General features: G+C 39.4%; 1 protein-coding gene across 4 annotated transcripts in view; it reads left to right on the top strand.

Moving 5' to 3' along the window:
• Nucleotides 1–20514, top strand: part of UBR3 (ubiquitin protein ligase E3 component n-recognin 3) — a 189465-nt gene that overhangs the window by 105842 nt on the left and 63109 nt on the right. For 2 of the 4 annotated variants that reach the window (XM_075001016.1, XM_075001018.1), the window contains 6 exons: nucleotides 5370–5519; nucleotides 6029–6162; nucleotides 11392–11502; nucleotides 12918–13130; nucleotides 13830–13966; nucleotides 18519–18604. In XM_075001016.1, coding sequence (XP_074857117.1) covers nucleotides 5370–5519; nucleotides 6029–6162; nucleotides 11392–11502; nucleotides 12918–13130; nucleotides 13830–13966; nucleotides 18519–18604 — 831 coding nt within the window. The remainder of the gene's footprint in view (nucleotides 1–5369; nucleotides 5520–6028; nucleotides 6163–11391; nucleotides 11503–12917; nucleotides 13131–13829; nucleotides 13967–18518; nucleotides 18605–20514) is intronic. The other 2 variants (XM_075001019.1, XM_075001017.1) reach the window with 1 other exon arrangement.

The raw sequence follows: 20514 nt of genomic DNA, 5'->3' as shown, positions 1-20514 counted from the left end.
TATATTTGAAATTTTTATATTTTTGCTTTTCATTTATTATTCATCAGGCTGCCACTAGATGGTGATAAACGCTTGGACAATTTTAATAACCCCAGGCTGATAAGGATTCCAAAGGAAACAGTTTTTCATGTAGTGATTTAGCTGTCTGCTAATATATGGAAAAAATCATATTGCAATGATATTCATTAAGTGCTTGTACAAATTAATGATCAGCATATTGCGATCTCCTTTCCCTTTGTAATTTTAACTCCCAGAAACTTAAAATATCTTCTTTTTGTGACAGCTGGTCATTTGTTTTCATACATTAGCAGTTTTAAACTACATTTATTGCTGGAATGCTTACGCTGTTTAAGATAAATAACTTCCAGATAAATTACTACTTTTCACAACATACATTCTGTGGGCATTTGATTGATATCTGAGTTACGAATTGGTATATTGGGTATTACAACAATAAACACTAGTTCTGAATGTGCTGTTCTGTTTTCCAGGGTGATGCACATCTGACTGACAGTATTCTGATTTCACTTGTGGGGGGTTCTATTTGCGCTACTTCCTTTAGAAAAGTTCTAAAATAATACTGCTGTTTGAAGGACTGTTTATGCTCTCTGCTTTCCTAGAGGAAGATGGTTATCTCCTTGTTCGTTGAAACCAGTTTGTGTGATATCCCAAATCATTCTATGAAAATCCATCTCATATGAAGTAAATATAATTAGATACTACAAAAAGTCTTCACCCTGACAAAGTCCCTTTTAAAGAAAGAAATAACCAGATATTGAATATTATTAAGTCTATTTGTAATCTACATGAATATATAATTTCCTCAATAATGTCCAAGTCGGGCCGTCTGTGGAAATTTACAGATTTCCTTCAGGGAAATTCAAATATTTATAAATAAAAAGTAGTACAAAATAATTTCAACACTGAAAGATTACAGTAGGAGGGAATCGTGAGCCTTCCCTTTGTATTTCAGAAATTTTCATGTAACATCTATTAAGGGGGAAAGTGGAAAGAAGGGAGAAAAAAACCATCCTGGAAATCAGTAGAGCTGGAGGCATAATTTACAAATTAACAGAAAGGTCATTTAATAATTTTCAGAGTGTTTTCAATAATTTCAGTATGTGACCAGACTAAACACAATTTTTATCATTGTTTTGCTGCTTGAGAAGTGGTACAGTCAAATTAACCTAAACATCTCTGGTGGAACTGCTGGCTTCAAGAATATAATTATCGAAGGTTATCATTTTTATTAGACATTAAAATGAATATGTATTAAAATAATATTTTGGAAATGTTTTTTTTTTTCATTCTGTAACATGTATCAATTTTCATGGTATTAGAAAGCTGCCTTAGTGACTTTTATTGCTGTTCTAAATCCTGATATTTCTAAATACTTGTTCCTAAGTGAGATATGTAAATTTCACTGGCATTCTGTATTCGTATATTCTAACCCGAGAGAGGAGACGAGTCCTGGAACCTGGACTAAAATAATTTTTTTTTCTTGGAGGGAAGCAGTGATGGGAGTGAGCTGTGATGGGAAACTACACATTCATAACTGGGCTTCTCACTTGTGGAGTCACATAGGGATTGATTCTCCCTCCAGTCCTTTTCAATATCTTCATGCAGCTAGTAAGGGAACTGCCATGGACTAAATATGCCAGCAATATGCAGCTGAAACACCACTACCTGTTCATCATCGATACGACTATACTATTATTATCAACATATGTCACAGGCTTCTACTCTTGGTGCAGGTCACTCTTCCTAGATTGTGCCTTCTCTAATCAACACAGAAATCTGTAAATATGCATCCATTGTATTTTTTAAGAAACTAAAAGCAAAGACCAAACTGCACATTTCCTGCTACTGTCAAGAAAATGAGAGAATGAGCATGTGACGGATTTCAGACAGGTAGCTGTGTTAGTTTGTTTCAGCAAAAGCAAAGAGGAGTCCTGCGGTACCTTAAAGACTAACATAACTTCAGCTCCCTTCATGAGGTGCCTTAAGTCGAAGGTTGAGTTTGGCAGGGATTGATATGAGCTTACGAAGATGAGAGCATCACCTTACTATGCAGAGGACCCATACTAACCAGGCTAATTCCATCAGTATAGATGTGGCCCACTCCCAACATTTAATAAGATGAAGACACGTGACAGAGCTTAGACAAACTATAGGAGGGCTCAGATAATACAGTATTGCACATTATGCAGGGATCTGAGAACCTTTATAGAACAAAATACTGTATGAAAGTACAATCAGTATGCTGTTTTTAAATGTTTGTAAATACTTCTATTAAAATGCCATGCTTGTAAACCTTACTCCAAAGCACAAGCCTGATCAGTAAAAGCTTTTTATGTGCCATCCATCAACTTCATATTCAGCTGAATGGTTAAGTTTTCTTTTACAAGGCAAAAGTTTGTTGTTTTTTTATTTGTTTGTTTGTTTGTTTTTCCACTTTCTCATAACATCTAATGTCCACCATTATCTGTGGGAAGATACCAGGCATGAAAAGTGAATTCCAAATCTGAATTTCATAACAGAGGCTACATGTACACTAGCACTAATGAGGCACTGAAATACATATTCAGTGCCTTAGCATGCTGCCCAGCCACAGCTCTTTGAAATTGCCGTGTTTCGCTCCCGCATGGCTCATCCAGATGGGGATCCTTTTCGAAAGGACCCCACCAACTTTGAAATCCCCTTATTCCTGTCTGCTGAGGAGTAACTTTTGAGGAGTAATTTTAAAAATTTTGAGGAGTAAAGGAACTCCGAAGTTGCCCCACCACTTCGAAGTACTGGCGGGTGAGCTGCGGCTAGATGCAAGCTGGTACTTCGAGTTTTAAATTTCGAAGTTGTTGGGGGGGGGGGGGGGCGGGCGGGCGCAGAATTTGCTTAATGAAGTGCTGCGTATGCAGCGCAGCACTTCATTAGTAAACTCCCAACACCCTAATTACCATCCTTCCTTCAAAGGACAGTGGTAGTGTAGACAAGCCCTCTGTGTTTCAACTATGCCCATCTTGTAAGGACAAGATGTGGATCACAAATACCCTGAGACAAGCAGCACCGTGATACTCAATCTTCACTTTTTGTACCTCCTGTTAAGAAGAGACACTGAGAGAAGCTGGCACATTTTGGCTCAGTGGTTTTGGTTTTAAGCGCAGTTGGAGTTAAACTAATAAATGAATCATACTCTTTAAATGAATCATACTTTTGTCCAAGTTTTTTTTCTTTTTTTTGTTGGGTGGGGGGGGGGGTCTGGATTTCCTGCATCCAAGAGGTTCCTTTTAAAAAAAAAAATTCAGTACTTTTCTTCACATGTGAAACTCCACCAGTATTTAGGTTAATAAATTGATAATAAAGGAATAGGAGAAATTTCACTGGTTACATCAAAAAAACTTCCAAGCAACATTTTCAAACCTAGGAGTTGGAGGTATAGTAGACCTCTAATTTCATGGTTAGACATCTAAATAAGTGTCGTGACTTTCAGAAGTGCTGAGCACCTGCAGATGTTTATTGAAGTTAGCAGGAGTTGCGTGCGCTGAGTGCCTCTGAAAATCAGGCTTTTATTTAGGTACCTAAAATTAGGCACTTAAGTTTTAAACATTTTGATGTACATCTGAAAAGTAATAGCTACTAAGAGAGTCTGAGAAATCCAGATCCTGATGGCTGCCACTCTTTACAAGGTGTTGTGTAGCAGCCAGAAAGTGGTTTTACAATACCACTACCACCCCCCCCACAAATTTTTATCTTCTAGTTAAACCTGTATTTACATATATTTTCTCTTACTGGAGGAAGCGACTCTGAATACTTTAGATATTGAAAGGCCCAGGTATCTTGATAAAAAATATTTTCTAAACTCCCTGGTTGCGGTGTACAAAGACAGTTTGGGGGAATGCCAAATTTTAAGGCCAACCAGTGATGCCCTTGCAGGTTTATCGGTGCCTACTGACTCTAAAGCAATGTTGAGAGCCCTTCTTGCGTATGTCTGCATCCCTGAGAGATGCAAGACTGCTGCTGGAAGATGCATTCATGCATTTACATGCATCTGACAGAGAAATTCTGTTACCTTTATTTAACTAGTTCTCTTCCACTGCATCTCCGTTGAGAGATTTCCCAATATTATTTAGAATTTATTCTGAGAGCACTCAGTGAAAGAAAAGGTCCCGGTAATTGGTTTCAGTAGATAAGGATTCACGTTCGTCACCCTTCATCCCTGCTTTTTGTGTTTGTTTTTTATTAATGTAGCTTCTAGGTCGGGGTGGGCAATAATTTTTGATGGAGGGCTGCTCCAAGATTTTGGAAAGTGGTGAAGGGCCACACTGTTCTATGGAGGGGGCGCAGGGTCTGGGATGGAGTTTAGGTGCAGAATGGAGCCTGGAGTAAGGCACTGGTGTGCAGGAGGGAGTGTGGGGAGCTCTGAGAGGGATCTTGGGTGAAGGAGGAGGTTCTGACCTGCGACAGGCTGGGGGTGCAATGTGCAATAGGAGATATGGGTGCAGGAGAGGATTCTAGCCTGAGTGAGAGGTGTAGGAGGGAGTGCAGGGTGTGAGAGGGAGTTAGGGTGTGGTGCTAGAAGCAGGCTGTGTCTGGGAGGTGGTTGCCTAAGCAGCTCCTGGCCAGCAGCTTTCTCAGGCAGGCTCCCCACTGGCTGTTCCATTTGGCTCTCTGCAGTGGGGCAGGGGAGAGCTTCCCATGCTGCCCTCATACACAGCAAAATCTCTCAGCTCATGTTGGCCAGACGCTGGCTAGTGGGAGCTAAGAAACTGAGATGTACTGTTCTGCCCTGCCTAGCTAAACTTCTCAGATCCCATTGGTCCATTTCCCATGCTGCCCCCATCCCCTGCAAAATCCCTCAACTCCTTTTGGCTGGAAACTAGCCAATGGGAGCTGAAAAATTGTGCTGCGCCGCCAGGCTCTCCAGCTCTCCACTCCCATTGGGCAGTTAATGGCCTGAGGGAGCTGAGGGATTTTGCTAGGGGTAAGGGAAGCACCTGAAGCTCTCTCACCCCAACAGCTTTAGGGCCAGGTCAAAATGCTTGGTGTGCCAGATCCAGTGAAAAGGCTGGATCTTGCCTGCCCCGATCTAGGTGGAAGACACCAGCCTTTCAGAACCCAGGCTCTTTACAAGTTTGAAATGAAAATTCAGCTCCATGAGGGAGTAGTCTTTGCTTTACTATCATGTTTTGGCTCTCATGTACAGTCTGCATGCTCCTACCCATTCTACTTAAAAGTATCAGCTTTAGTTGTAACCTTTGTTTTTCTATGATATTCTCTTTAGGAACAGAATGAATGACATTCTATCCAGATCTATATGCAAGATCTTTATTGCCTCTTAATTATTCCATAACTTGTCTGTCTGTCTGTCTTAGAATCGCCAGATGCTGATATTGCTATGGAGATAGCCACATCAGAGCAGCATGTTTCTGAGGCTGTGTATGATTGTGTTATTTGTGGACAGAGTGGCCCTTCCACTGAAGATCGGCCTACGGGACTAGTTGTGCTTTTACAAGCTTCATCAGGTATGCAAAGGGGACTGTTGGGAGAGCCACTGTTCCAGGAGTCATTGGCTGCATAAAGTGTCCTACTGAGATTACTCAGGGAGCCAGGGTAAGAGGATCGGGGAGACATGCTTCCATATGGATGGTTCCTGTATCGTGCAGATCTGTAGTTTTTAGGAGCTAAACACTAGGCCTCTTGTGTGGGGCAGGAGATGAGGAGGAGACTAGTCCTGTTCACCCACCCTATCTCAAACCCTCTTGAATAATCCCAGAGGAAAACCTCATGATGGGAGCAACTAGCAGTGTATATACAGTAAGCACTTACTCCACCAGAACATAGAACAAAAGACGTTTTCAGGATGTAATTTTTCCCTACCATTTCTGTTAGCAACAGAAACAAATTTTGATGACAAATGTGGTTATAACCGTAATTTCTTGGGGTAAATTTTGATTTTATCTTTTTTAACTGGGCATATATCATTGTCCATTTAACTCTTCCTCGTCTTTTTTTTTTTTTTTTCTATAAATAGTTTTGGGGCAATGTCGAAATAGCGCTGAGCCAAAGAAACTGCCTACCAGTGAAGAGGAGCAAATATACCCTTCGGACACATGTGCAGCAGTACATGATGTTAGGCTTACAACATTACAGCAGTACTTTAAAGATGTAAGTGTTGATACAGGATGTACTACTACCAACTCTTAAATCTGCTATGCAGACATACCCTTAGAGACCTTAGTTCTATTCCAGTTCTGGTAAAAACAACCCTTTTCATCCACGCACTTATTTTTCCTACAGAATGAAGGAATTACGATGATCTACCTGAGTAATGGAATAATGCCTGATTAATAAGTATTTACTGAAATTTAACAGGGATCAAAACAAGAAGAAACTTGAGCTCATGGTTCTCTGATGGAACAGCTCATTGTACTTTCTCCTAGGGAATTGCTTTTCTGTTTTGTGTGTTTCAGCTCTGGCCTGACTCTGCACACAATTGCTGTGACAGTTTGTGCATTGCTCCAGCAGCCCAGTTCACCTCTTCATAAAACCAAAATCAGTATCTAATAAATCATTAACTATTAGGTGTTGGAGCTGGTTCCTGGTACTAAACGCTGCATCTCAGCAGTGCTAACCCAGTGCCAGCTTACACAGATATTGACTAAAGTTCATCCTTGTCTTGGTACCAAAAAGTATTGTAAAAGAGTGCTTGTTTTGGGGGTGAGGGGGTGGGAGTAAGCACATTTACAATGCAAGAGATTGTGTCTCAGAATCCTGGAATCAAAGGAACTCAGATTTTCTGCACAAACATTACGTTGGGCTTTCACCTGGTGTAGCATTTTTCAAAATGATCTATTTAGACATGTGGTGTTCAGAACACAAACTCTGGCTTTAAACAAAAACCGTGTGGCCATCTTAAATCTAATGTGACTTGTGGCAGTCCCATGATGTGCTAGATCAGCCAACTTCTGGCAGTTTGTCTGATATGTATGTAGTAGAAGGCTTGCAGTCTGCTATGAATTTTTGATTTGTTTTGATGTAAGCATTTAAATCCACCAGGAGAACTTTGCAATACAAAAAGATCTTCTACTAGAAGTATCCATTGATTGATTTGATTGATTTTAGTTTTTGGCATTGACCTTGCATTATACCATTTAGATGTTTCACCTTTCATTTCGTGATGCTATTTTTTTAACTATAGCATAATATAGTTGTCCTATAGATACCTACCAAAGAATGGCAGTACGGGTTGCACCTCTCAGATCTGGTATTCTCTCATCCAGCAACATCTGTGGTCCAGCACGGATACTGCCAGAGGAGAGAGTAGCAGGCTGGTGCAGGAACCCCAGAAGGGTTGGGAGACAGAGTTCCTGCCAGCCATGTGGCAGCATGGGGGCCAGGAGACAGGAGCTTCTGCTTGCCCCTCAACAGTAGGGGCAGAGAAGCTGCCACGGGGCCGGGAGCCAGAGCCCCTGCCAGCCCTGCGCTAGAGTGGGGCTGGGAGCTGGAGACCCCACTTGCCTCATGGAACCTGTGGCTAGAAGGCTGCTGCAGGGCTGAGAGCAGGACTGGGGATTGGAGCCCTGGCTTTCCCACAGCAGCAGGGGCTGAGAGGCTGCTGTGGGGTCTGGGAGCTGGAGCACCCACCTGTTCCGTGGCAGTCGGCGGGAAGGGGAGCAAGAGTTGGCTGGAGCCCCATGGCTGCCCCGGGAGCCTGGACTGGGGCCAGAGTCACAGGGAGAGAGGTTCGGACTGCAGCAGCTCCAGAGCACAGGTCTGTCTGCGTGCAGAAGCCTTACACCTCCCCTCATCCAGCACTGTTATTCGGCACCCATCAGGTCCCAAGCATGCTGGGTAAAGGAGGTGCACTTACTTTGACCTGTTACAATTAATAATACATCGCTTTTGTCAAGCGCGCAAGGAGACCTAGTCACAAAATGCTAAACTTGGTAAAGGTTTAATTGGTTAATATAACTGTTTCAGTCTTTGTCTGGCAGTGTTTGAAATTGCTATGGACAATTACTTCCCAGTGAAGTGTTTTTAAAAAAAAAAAATGGATGTAATCTGTATTTGTATACTTCTCACATTATACAAATATCAGTGGATTTAGTGAAAAGTGTATTTGATCTAAACTCTACATCATGAAAGTATAACTTCGTGATCAGTCAAATTTCTCCCTTCCTGCGAGGCTACATTGCGAGTTTGTAAAACAATTTAGAAGGTAACTATAATGACTCAGTGGCTTAATATTTTCTGCTCTGAAAAACCCTGGTTCCAGTTCAGGAATTATTTGGATTAGTTATTTCTGCTTTCAAGTTTCAAGATCTCTACTGTGCTAAAAATGTCTCTGCATGAAAGAACAAATCCTTAAATTTCTTATTGGCATAAAAACAGAAACATCTGTTAGTGTCTTGAGTGGCTTGTTCCGCTGAGCTAAGCAGTAAGAAATCCTTTTGTTGATCAGCTGTGCCCTCAGCGGTAGGTGTCTTTCCTGTAATGACAAGTACTGCAGAAGGTCTCAGGAGATGGAAGGATGATTTTACTTAGTTGTACAAATTATTTGTAAGATACAAAGCAAGATCCATAATCTTCTACTAGTAGAAGAACTTAAATCTTGTTTCAAAAGCCATATACTACACAGTCCAAAAGGAGGTCATTTTCAGTTTTTCTTGGTTTAACCTTTTTTTGGCTGAAATGTGCTGTATTTGCTCTCAGTCAGGGAAAAATGTCTGAGCTCTTTTTAAGAATAGAGTCTGTGAAGTGGGAAAGGAGGAGAGCGAAATAGTTTTTCAACTGTGGGAGAGCTCAAAAGAAGTAAGGAACCCACTACTTTAGACCCTTAGAAGCTGGTAGAATCTTGAAATTTGGCAGGTTGTTTTAAACCCTAATTCATTTATTGATTGTTGTTGTTGTTGTTTCCACCTGTTATGGTAAAAATTATGTGGAGGCTTCCGGTGATTAAGCAGCCTCGTACTATTCTAGGGGATTTGCATGTGGACACACAAGGAAGTTTAATGGAATTTCAATTTTTATAACTAGAGGGAGTTCTTGGAGCACAGGCAAGGGAGGTCCATGCGGGAGACACAGGACTCTAAAGCAGACTTTTGTTTGTGTGAGGCACTATACTTTATTCGCTGCATGAAATCCATCTCTGGTTCAGGAGCAGGAATATTTCTTGATAAGTTTTCAGTGGTTACCGTTTTATGATTGCCTCACGAGTATTCATGAACTAGCAGATGTACCCAGTGTTGCTTGTCTCATTAGCTGAAGTAATTTGTAAAATACAGAAAATACATATGAAAATAAAATTATATGAAAAATGGACCTGCTTTTTTTTCGATGTTAATATTTTTCAAAAATGAAGAAAAATGAAGGCTGGAGTGAGGGTTTGGGGTGAGAAGGGGGTAGGGAGTAGGTGATTTGGGGCAGGAGACTGGTAGGGACTCAAGGCAGGGGGTATAGGTGCAGGGGTAAGTCAGGACAGGCTCTCCATGGGGCAGGAAGGCTCTGGGTTTGGGGCAGGGCAACCACTGACCTGGTCTTTGTGGCAGGCAAGATGGCAGAGTCCCAGCCCTGTTGGCCTCTCTTGGTGCTGCAGCTGCCCCCAGTGGCCACTCTCAGTCTTGTGACCTCTTCTTTCTGTCCACCGCCTTCCCACGTTCTGGAAAATCCTGGGATTTTAGGCATTCCGCACTTTCCTGGTGCAACCAAGTGCGACTTTGGTGTAAGCTAGGGTAAGAGGAAGGTGCATAACAAATTTTGTGATTGTATCTGTTACAGTTTGAGGCATTCTTGAACAAATGTAACACTGACAGGCACACTCTTTATATATAGATATATAGATTTGTCTTTAAGATAACTCCTGTTCAGTACATGTAAAAATGAGGCCTCAGTTCCCCCGATTTTTATTTGGGAGTACTGAGGCATAGAGAGATTGTTATTAGATGAAGGCCTGTGTTTGAACGGGCAATAAAATCTACAACTCAATTATCCTTCCTCTTCCTATGGATTTAGTCACCAAATACACCATCCCATTTATGCAATAAATACTGCAGACCCCAACCTCTCAATTTAATTTGCCACCCAATCTATCCCCTTAATCAGGTGGAGGCCAGCAAGAAGAAGAAAGACTGTATTATGGTTAACATGGTAGCCTTGGAGAGCTATAAAATGTTAGAGATCAAATTGGAACATGTAAAATAGAAGAATGTCTTACATGTTCAAATGCAGGGAAAGAGAGAAGTGTTAGAATACCAAAAACAAAGCAAAACAAAAAGCCCAAACCACCACCATTTTATTTTTACATTATAAATAAATATATGGCAAAATCTGCCTTAGGTATTAAAAACAGGTATTTTTGCTGATCAAATTTATTGTTCTCTTCATAATTAGGCCATGATTTTTGTGCAAATGAGCTATAAGAATTTTAATTTTGTGATTGAAATTGTAGCTCGAGAAATGAGAAGTAATGAAACTTATTATAACAAGATATATTATGTGCATGTATTATAACAATTTCTCACTGTAACATTGGTTTTCCTGTTGATCACTTCCTGAGTCTGAGTGTCACTCACCAAATTGTGCAGTTTTGTGAAGTGGTCAAATAAGTTTCTAGGATGATTCCAATAGACTATGTGGGGCTTTAGTCCTTGGCTGAGGTTTGACTTGACATCTCTGCAGCCCTAGAGTTGTTAGTTTGAACTATTGTGCTACTTACTGCCTTTTCCAGCTTATGCTCTATTCCTGACTGTATTGTTAAGCAGTTAGCAAGAGAGCTGAAGTTTTTTAATAGAATTAAAATAAGATAGATATTTAATTATGCAGCCGTGGACTTTTTATTAATGTTCATGATTCATGTTATATTCAAAGCCTTTTGGCAGCATTATATTGCTCATTCTGAATAAAATATATTGGAGTCAGCTTTTATGAAGCAGGGGAAAGTTTGTAGTTTTACAGCAAAGTGTACTTCAAAAGCTGTTTTAATACAGTGAGTGCCAGAGATTCTTTAAAAAGATTGTTTTGATGCTGAAATAATGTGTAACTTAGGAATGTGTTAGAATGTCAGAAGTAAAATTGCAAGAACTATATTGTGACACTTACCTTCAATATAACTATGATTGCTCTCTTATGGAAAAATCTCTGTGCACTCTATATGTATTTATTCTTCCCTAATGCTACGGCCATCTTGGGAGGCAAATGTGTTACAACTTTAATAAGACTGTAAATTGGGTTTTCAGTGGAAAGTACAGCAATAGCTATATAATGGAGGGATAATTATAACTATGAGCTCTAAAAAGGGAAAAGTATGTATTGAATAGTGCACGCATACATTTGAGCTAGAAGTGTGTTCATAAAATACCATTGTGTACATTTATTTGTTCTTTTTTTTCACGAAAGAGTTCCTGTCTGCAAGCAGTGTCAATAGGCTGGGAAGGAGGTGTTTATGTACAAACCTGTGGTCATACGTTGCATATAGATTGTCATAAATCTTACATGGAATCATTAAGAGTAAGTTGACTTGTAATTCCAAAAACTGTCTTGTATTGTTTGGGCCTGATCTTGCTCCTTTTGAAGTGAATAAGAATTTAACACTAATGTAAATAGAGAAGAGACTGCATCCTTTTTATTTTCTACATTGATATGCAAGAGCTTTTAGTCATCTTCCAAAGAGTGTACTTTTAAAATTTTCTTCTTACTTGATCTTTACATTTTTCTAAAAATTGATTTTGATTGTATCTAATTACATTGACTTACCAAAGCAAATATAAAAAAGAAAAGTTGAACAAATTAATTTAAAATAAAAGTAAATATTAAAAAGATTGTAATAATGCCTGGCACATATTGCATGTCTAGTGAATTTTGGTAGGAAACTCGATTTCCATTTCACAGATAAAACTTTTTATTCAGACTTGCTTTAAATAATCAGGGACCCAGGTCCAGTAACTACAAAGGTGTAATTGTGTCTGTTTTTGGAGAGTGTCTCAGCATCAGGGCTATTTGTATGAAGATAAGATTGGTCTTAGCACTATTCCATCAGTGCTCCCAGGACTGGAGATCCAGTAAGGCACTTTAAGGTGAAAAGGAGAAGTTAAGTACAGTAAATGAAGCACTCTGAAGCACGTGTCCCCCTACCCCCATCACGCCACACTCCATTTCCATATTGCTTTTGAGTCTACTGAGGTACATTGTAGTGGAGTGGAACAGCCCACCTCCAATGGCTACATTCTCGGACCTGTGGACTATTGTGGGAACTAAGCTTGAGAATATGTTTCTCCTGAGACTACAGCTCCAGATATTTCCCATTACTGATAAGCAAATTTGCCTTTTGTCTGACGGAGAGTAATGACATTCATAAGGGAAATGTTCAAACTCTGAGGCTGTTGCTAACAATTGATGATAAAATTTAAAAACTCGTAACATTTAAAAACTATTTAATTCTCCCCTCCTCCCTCCCTCCCTCCCTCCCAAAGCGTAGCCCCTCTGTTTCCCAGCGACGGAAGGCTGCTGCAATGCCTGGCATCAAGCTGCCCTGTTCTGCCTCAAATGACATGAATCGAGCAGAGCAGGAAGAGTTCTCTGGGTGATCCATCTCCTACCCAGAATTTGTTCAAGCAAATTGGAATGTCCGTTCGAAAAGATGCAGTCACTTTTCCTGTTATATGGGAATAAGCATGCATCTCTCTCCTTTAAGTGTGGGGCATCTTAACTATAAGAGAATCTTCTGGAATACTTGTAAATTATGTAATGGGGATATCGTGAGACAGTCTTAGTAATTACAGCATGCTTACAAAAGTAAGCACATACTTGTCTTATTCTTGGTTTACAGTTATTGAAAATGGTCTGTATTTTTAGTGTCAGACGTTGCTGTCTATCTCTATTGTTGTCTTCACTGAGTTCGTATGCATCTACATTTTTGTTTTTAGAATGACCAGGTCCTCCAGGGTTTTTCCGTGGACAAAGGAGAATTTACCTGTCCTCTTTGTAGGCAATTTGCAAACAGTGTTCTTCCTTGTTATCCTGGAAACAATGTGGAAAGAAGCCTTTGGCAATGTCATAGTAACAAGAGTATGCAAGATCTTATAAAAGAGGTGGAAGAGCTTCAAGAGCAGCTGGGAACTTTCCCAGTAAGCATCAGTGTAAGGCAGAAAGATCCTTGTTAATTTGCCTTTATCTTTTAACTTTATTTCATATTTCTTTCTGTGACTTATTTAAATTATGAAGCCACATTTTTCTTCTTCCTGCATGGGAAAATTGTACTGTTTTTAATAGATTAAATGTAAGCAAAGCATGTGAAATATTTATCACTTGAATGGCATTACCTTTGAAAAATAAAAACAGAGTGATGACCAAAATATTATTAATCTGTTTATTTTTAGAATGGTTTTTTTTAGTGTAGCTGCTTTTATAAGGTCATTCAAAGAGATGTAATTAAATCTGTTAAATCATATTAGTCTGCCAATCTCATAGGAAATACCTCTGTTCAAAAGATATTTCAAAGTAACTACCTCCATTTGCTGAGGATTGCAATTTTAATTGTTGTTTTCATGTATTTGGTGCACAATGCATATGCCCCATTGACTATATGTTAGGATAACACAGACTAAAAATTCTGTACATTTATAGGCAAAAGTTATTGCTCTGTCCATCTCCCTATCTATTCAGAATATGTCTTTGTACTACTAAAAATTATGATAGCAGCAACTTTTAATGCACACTTTTCACATAACATGTACATGTAAATTTGTGTAATTATGACAATGTTAAGCTTTGTAATCATGTGTTGCTTTTCTCCAGTTAGGTAAATTAACCTGTTAATGCACTTTCTTTTTTCATAGTCTGAAACCAATTTAAGTAAGGAAATGGAATCTGTAATGAAAGATATAAAAAGTACTACCCAGAAGAAATATACAGATTACAGCAAGACTCCTGGATCACCGGACAATGACTTTCTCTTCATGTATTCTGTAGCTAGGTAGGTCCATTTAAGTTGTTTTGACAGTTTCTTTTGCATTTATCACTATTAGTATCGGGGGAAAAAAATTTAGTTAACCACCTCCTTTCCCCATCCTATGTGATTGGTTTAAAAACCCTGATATTTAAAAATAATAAAAAAAAATTTGTTCTAATTTTTCAGTACCTAGGCTATAGTTTTCAGGTGTTTTTCTGTTTTGTTTTGTTTTTTAATGAATTCTGAGTTTCTCTTAGTCTCATAACTCCAACAGCTGGCACTTTAAGAAAAACACATTTAATATGGACCTTCTAATGACATCACTAGTTGTGACATGTGAACTGTGTGGTGTCTGAATGGACCTTATTTAACTCTTGTCTCCTAAGAATAGTCAGTCTAATGAGGTGAGAGAGAGGACCAGAGTTCTGTACATCATCTGCAGGACCACATCTCCATTATTAAGGGACACAACCACAATGTTAAGGCATTGGCTTAGCACTGAATCAAAGAAAAGAGTACTAAATTGTCACCATATCCTCCTGAAGCATCTAAGTATTTCTTTGGAAGTCACCCATTTATGTATTGATTCAGCCTGATCCTACTTACTGTGGGAGAGCTTACTGGCTCTTGGTGCATGTTGGTATGACCAAAGAGTGCTGTTCTTACAGACTTACTTGTGTGGCAAAAGATACAAATAAAGCAAAAGAGAACTTGCTTATCAGAGCCCATTTATTTTCTTTCTGAGTTTAGTTCACTCGACATAGTATCTTTTTTCCCTGTCATTGTTAGAAAGTTTTCTTTTATGGTACTAGTTATTTTCTGCTTGAGAAATAGGAAAATGTTGAATAGTAATGACATGACATAGTAGCATGAGGACTAGCAACCTTTTCTTGGACAGGCAAGAAGCTACTCCAGTGTAGCCAAGCAGGTGAAGTTTGACAGAAGAGCAGTTACCACACAGTAGTAAATAGCTGTACCTTAGAATGTATTTTTAAAAAAAAAAAAAGGAAAATTTAAGCAGTTTAGCTATGAACTCTGATATTATTACAATAGGATTTTACTAAAATGTGAATGTTAATATTTAATTTTGAGGTAGCCAGTGGTAACAGTTCATTCCTTTCTGTAGCAATGCAAATGCAACATGCTTTCTTCACCCATTATTCTTTTGCTACCTAGACACATGCAAATAGAGGTAAAGGAGTAGAATTAAAGGGGGGGTATTCTGCACTTGTTAAATGAGAGAGAGCTGGTTCTTGCCAGCTGTCCCAGTACAGAGATGTTCTGGGGCCCTTGCCTCCTCATCTTGGTGTGCAGCTGGACAAGCAGCTTTTTTACCTATCTACAGAGGTCCTCTTTCTTTTGCCTAATCTCCTATTTTGCTACCTACGTTTGATCCTTCATTTCAGCCATTTCCCTCTTTTCACAGGCATTTATAGGCTTAGCACAGCGGTGCATCTACAGTACAAGCTTTGTTATTTGGTATGCATAGGGAATAAGGGTTGCTGGTTAATCAAAAGTGCCAGTTACTTGAGCTAGGGCTGCTGGCCCCACTGCCACTGGTTCAGGTCAGGCTACTGGCTTCATGTCCGCTGTCCGCACTCAGGCTGACGGCTGCCAGCTCCTCTACCACCAACCCAGCAGATGCCAGTTAAGCAAGTTCTGTGGATACTAAGGTGCTGGATAACATGGCTTGTACTGAATTATACTTTTGTTTGTAATAGCTCCCTTGTTGTACTCATAGGTGTTTTTTATGGCATCATTTTGTAAACCACTTCTGCCACATTGCATATGGAGATCTCTGCTTTAGTGAATGTTTAGACAAAGCCATTGTTTATGCTGTCACCTATGTATACGCTGACACACAACACTCCTCTGCCTTCCTCCTCCCCCTTCCCATTTTGCTGTCTTGTACACACTAACTTTTTAAGGAGAGTTGAGTGAGGCAGTGGTGCTGCTGATGGTGGTAGCAGTGAAATTTCCTATTCTGCTACTTGTTCCAGTGAAAAGGTAGGAGGGGACTGGTTCCTCTAGATATGCTCTTCACCTCATGATCTGTCCCTCCTGGCCAAGAGCAATAGCAGAGGGGCAACTTATCTATCTCCCTGTATTACTCTGTGGACTGATAGTTTTAGGTAATTGGAGTTTACAAACCTGGATTAAAAAAGGTCCCTTTCTTGCAGTGGAAGGAAGCAAGAGCTGAGCTAAAGCAGTTCTCCCTTTTCAGCTTCTTCAGTGCAGGAGAACAAGCAATCCAAGTGAGGCTGTGCTTGCTACCTCCCTGTCCCAGTGACATATGGAGAGGCTGCACTTCCTTTTGCTTCTCTACTTCTGAAAAATGCTGGAAGTGGCTGATCTCTCCTACTTGCCACTGAGGGAGGTGGATAGGGGAGGATTAGACTGAGAGAAGTTTCCTTTCCACTTCTCTTATTTAGAGTATGTCAGGTGCCTCTGCTTTTCCATTAGTGACAGGAGATTGGGTGGTGAGAGTTTTGCTTTACTTTTCTCTGTCAGTGGGGGATGTGCTAACCAGCGGGCCCCACAGTATGGATAGGAACATGTGCATGGGGATGAAGAGAACAAGAAGCAAAGTGCAGGTCTTGGTCCAACAACTCAGTGTGTTTTATGGTAATATGGGAAAAACACCAAATAGAAATTGCCTGTTGATGGGTGAGTGATCTAAGCTCTTCTAAAATTAAGCATAATAAGGGAAAGTATCATCCATAAATATAGGTGTGTTTTGAAGTGGATGCTTCACCAGAAAAGGCCTGGTGTTTCTGCTGTGGAGGTGAGGTGCCCTATTCTGTAGGGAGGGAAAGAGAGTGAGTGTGCAGTGGAGGTGGAGAGGGATTGTCAGTGGCCGGGACGCTCCTCTTATGGGTTGTAGCACCGTGTTCACGTTCTGTTCCATCAGATTTGTCCTTGACATTTGCTTTTGTGAAATTGTATCTATATCTTAGAGAAAGGAAACTGAAAATTCTAGATATGACAAATTGGTTGTTAAGAGATTTGAGATACTGTTTCTGATTATCTGATTAAATAATTTAAATAACATCTAGCAAATTTCTTGGTTTTAGTAGTAGAAGACTGCTGTTAATTTACCAATTAGTCATCGGAAGATTTGTAGCAATAAAACATTTGTCTCATTTATATTCACATGATGAACTAACACGTGCTGACCTACACTTGGTATTCTGCCTACTAATATGAAATCCCTGCCCCTGCTTCCTTGCTGGTAGGTTTTTAAAAGTTCAGTGAGCACTGCAAATCGCCTGAAGAGTGGAAAATTCCCCTGTCACACAGATGCCCTTATCAGCAGCTACCAGATGGAGCTCTGAGCAGGAACATTATCAGTGTTAAATTGCTTTTTTTTTTTTTTTTAATCCCCCTGAGTAGAGAGGATTAAAGCGTTCCTTCAGAAGTGGGTGGCATGAGCTGCAAACTTAGGGATATTAATATTTTGAAATGTTACTATTTTAGAAATATATGAAAATATCTTTACAAACAGTGTAGATCAAGAACCCAGTTGTCCCTTAAACTAACAGAGCTGAAAATTTTCCAAAATATTTTATTTTGAATGAAGTATTTTTCTGTTCTCTTCCTCCTGTGGTTTAACTTAAATATGTCGATGCATAAAATTCTAAAATAGGTTTTCGTGCAATTAGTGATATTCAGTCACTTACACGGAGTCTGGAGATGTTTTATTTAATTTCAATTGAAGAAAAATATGTAAGGAAAAAGATTGCAGGATGAATTACTTTAGTATAAATAGCACTTCAATATAGTACTTTTGTTTTCCTGAATTGTAGGAATGCATATTTATTTGTTACAACAAACTTTCAGATATAAAATGCTTGAGGGTAAACAGTAAACTTCCAACATCCAATTCCAAAGTCAAATATTGCTATGTAATTTGCTTAAAATGGTCTAATGATCGGAGTTTTATTGTATACTAAGAAGCAAAGTGTTAATATGACATGCAGGGATTTTGTTGCGCAACTCCCACATCACGTTAATGAATTACACAGCTAAATCTCAGAGCATTTCACTGAATTTACCTCTGCAGGCTCCAATAACATTGCGACCAAACAAAGATCAGGGCTTCCATTGTAATAGAATTAAAATACTCTGAAGCTGAAGTATCTGTTTTATGTGTTTTGTAAATTACTTCAACAAATGTTGCGCCTCGCAAAGGAAGCCACGTGTCTAAATATATCTGACTTACAATTTTGTTCTCTTTGGGGTTGTAAGCTGTCTTTCCATGTTTGCACAAAAATTCCACAAGCAGCAATGATTTGTGAAAGTGTCTGAAAAAGATACATGCAGCAAAATGAATGTATTTCGTTTCTGTAGCGCACTCAACACTAGTTTGAATGCCTCATACAATAATTTCCAACCAAGTTACTTAAATAACAGAAGTATTATATTTTGGAATTTTTAATTGTCAAACATTGCCTTAATGTATCCACCAAGAGAATGTTGAATGTTCTTCCCTATGGAGTATAATGCAACCTTCTTTTTGTGTATATAACCTTGACTATGTAAGTTGCATCCTAATACCTTTCTATTTTTCATGCAGAACAAACTTGGAACTTGAACTGATTCATCGAGGAGGTACTTTATGTTTGGGTGGAGCAAGCACAGCTGGAAAAAGATCATGTTTAAGTAAGATTAATTTACTGTGTGATTTCAATTGTATTATTGTTAAGTGTGATCTGTGAAATTTAGTGTAAAGATGCTGCCTGTTCTTACCTTTAGCACATTTTCTGGGTATACTGTTATGCTAGAGTATTTTCAAATTGCTGTTTTGGTTTATTGTAAATTTTGATTAAGAGAAAACAAAAGTAAAACTTACAAAAATATTCATGTATTGTAAAGACAATCCATTTAGAATCAAGGACCATCCTAGCCATGTAATATCATTTAAATGATTTAAAATTATATAAACAAAGCAGCTATAAGCATTTTAAAAGCAAAAGATAATACTTATACACGGAATTTGATTTTGCCAGAGAATTTTTGTACAGCCTTGGCTGCTACAGCACATAAGTAAATATATCCACAACTTTATTTGCTTTGGAACTCACACTAGAGGCACACATTGCTTCTTTAGTTGGAGAGCTGTTAGTGATGCCTGTAGCTGGTTGGACCTCTCTAATCTGGAGCTCTCTCATCTGGCAACATCCGTAATCCAGTGTGATTTAGTTAACAGGACAACCACTTATCATGGGTGTGGCCAAGTTTCCCGCAATCCCATAAAGTTTGTTTAAGCCACCAGTTCTGCTTTTCAGCATACTGTGTTGTTATTTCGCTGTAATTTACCCCGAATGTCTTCTAAGAGCCCAGTTGGCAGTAGAAGTGTTGGTAATGTGCTAGACAATATTGACCTCCTGTAGTCTGGCAAATTCTCTTGACCACCTCAAGTCCTGAGGGTGCTAGACTAGAGAGGTTCAATTTGTATCTGGTTTGACTAATGCTTCTCATGATAGAAGTTCTTGTGACCTTTACTTTGAGAAGCTTTTACACGTTCATTGTTTCTAGAAAGACCTTGCTGTTTGGCAAGGTGAGCCAAGAAGTGTCTTTTCTTTCTCTCGTGAATTTGATGAAACACAGTGTTAAAAAAAAAATTTGCCTTCTGTGATTTACGTTTGTCAAGAAAATTGGCCAAAATAACAACACTACCAGTTCTGAGACTGGGCTCATGCTGCAGCAGTTGCTATACTGGGAAGACTAGGGAATGATCTGAGCAGCTATAGTAAAGGGAGTAGCTAGTACAGGAGCCCACGAGGGGAGAGGCAGTTCTTGATTTAGTTCTGAATGGAGTACAGGATCTGGTCCAAAAGATAACTCTAACAGGACCACTTGGAAATAGTGACCATAATATAATAACATTTAACATTCCTGTGGTGGGAAGAATATCTCAGCAGTCTGACACTGTGGCATTTAATTTTAGAAAAGGGAACTGTGCCATAGGAACAAAGTCTGGACACTGTATATGAAGCAAGCATGAAGGTTTATTACACACAGTGCTGGTGGAGTGTCACTTCAGTAGGCTCAGTGAACACTGCCAGAAAATAGGTTACAATTGATTAAATAGGATGCTGATATAGGGGCGGGGAGAAGGGGCGGACTATGGCATGGGTGTTATCCAAGCCTGGATAGGTCCTAGCAGCAAGACAAAATGAGCACAATAAGCCAATAATCTAAAAAGGTTACATAGGGTCCCTGGCCATAGTTTGCAGAACACCTCATCTCGGGTACAAGTGGTTTTCCTTAACAAGTTACTTAAACAAAGCAGACGTCTTAAACAAAAATGATGTCTATGTGTCTAATTGGATTAATAATACAGGAGTAATGATGATGCCTTCACACAGGCTAATCTAGGGGTGCATTATCTAGAAGATTAAAGCAAAAGACAGTAACAGCATAGAGCAATAACATTTGTTTTGAGTACCAGCCTGGGAGAGCAAATGGGATGGTGCTATAATCCTGGTTCTCACATGCATGGTCTCTTCTTGGAGTGTGGTTGCTGAGGCAACTATCCCTCTGTCCAAACTCCAAGGCCCTGTCCAAAC

The sequence above is a fragment of the Carettochelys insculpta genome, chromosome 8 (genome assembly GCF_033958435.1).
Source record: "Carettochelys insculpta isolate YL-2023 chromosome 8, ASM3395843v1, whole genome shotgun sequence".
Classification (NCBI taxonomy): domain Eukaryota; kingdom Metazoa; phylum Chordata; order Testudines; family Carettochelyidae; genus Carettochelys; species Carettochelys insculpta.
This window is presented reverse-complemented; position numbering and strand designations above follow the sequence as displayed.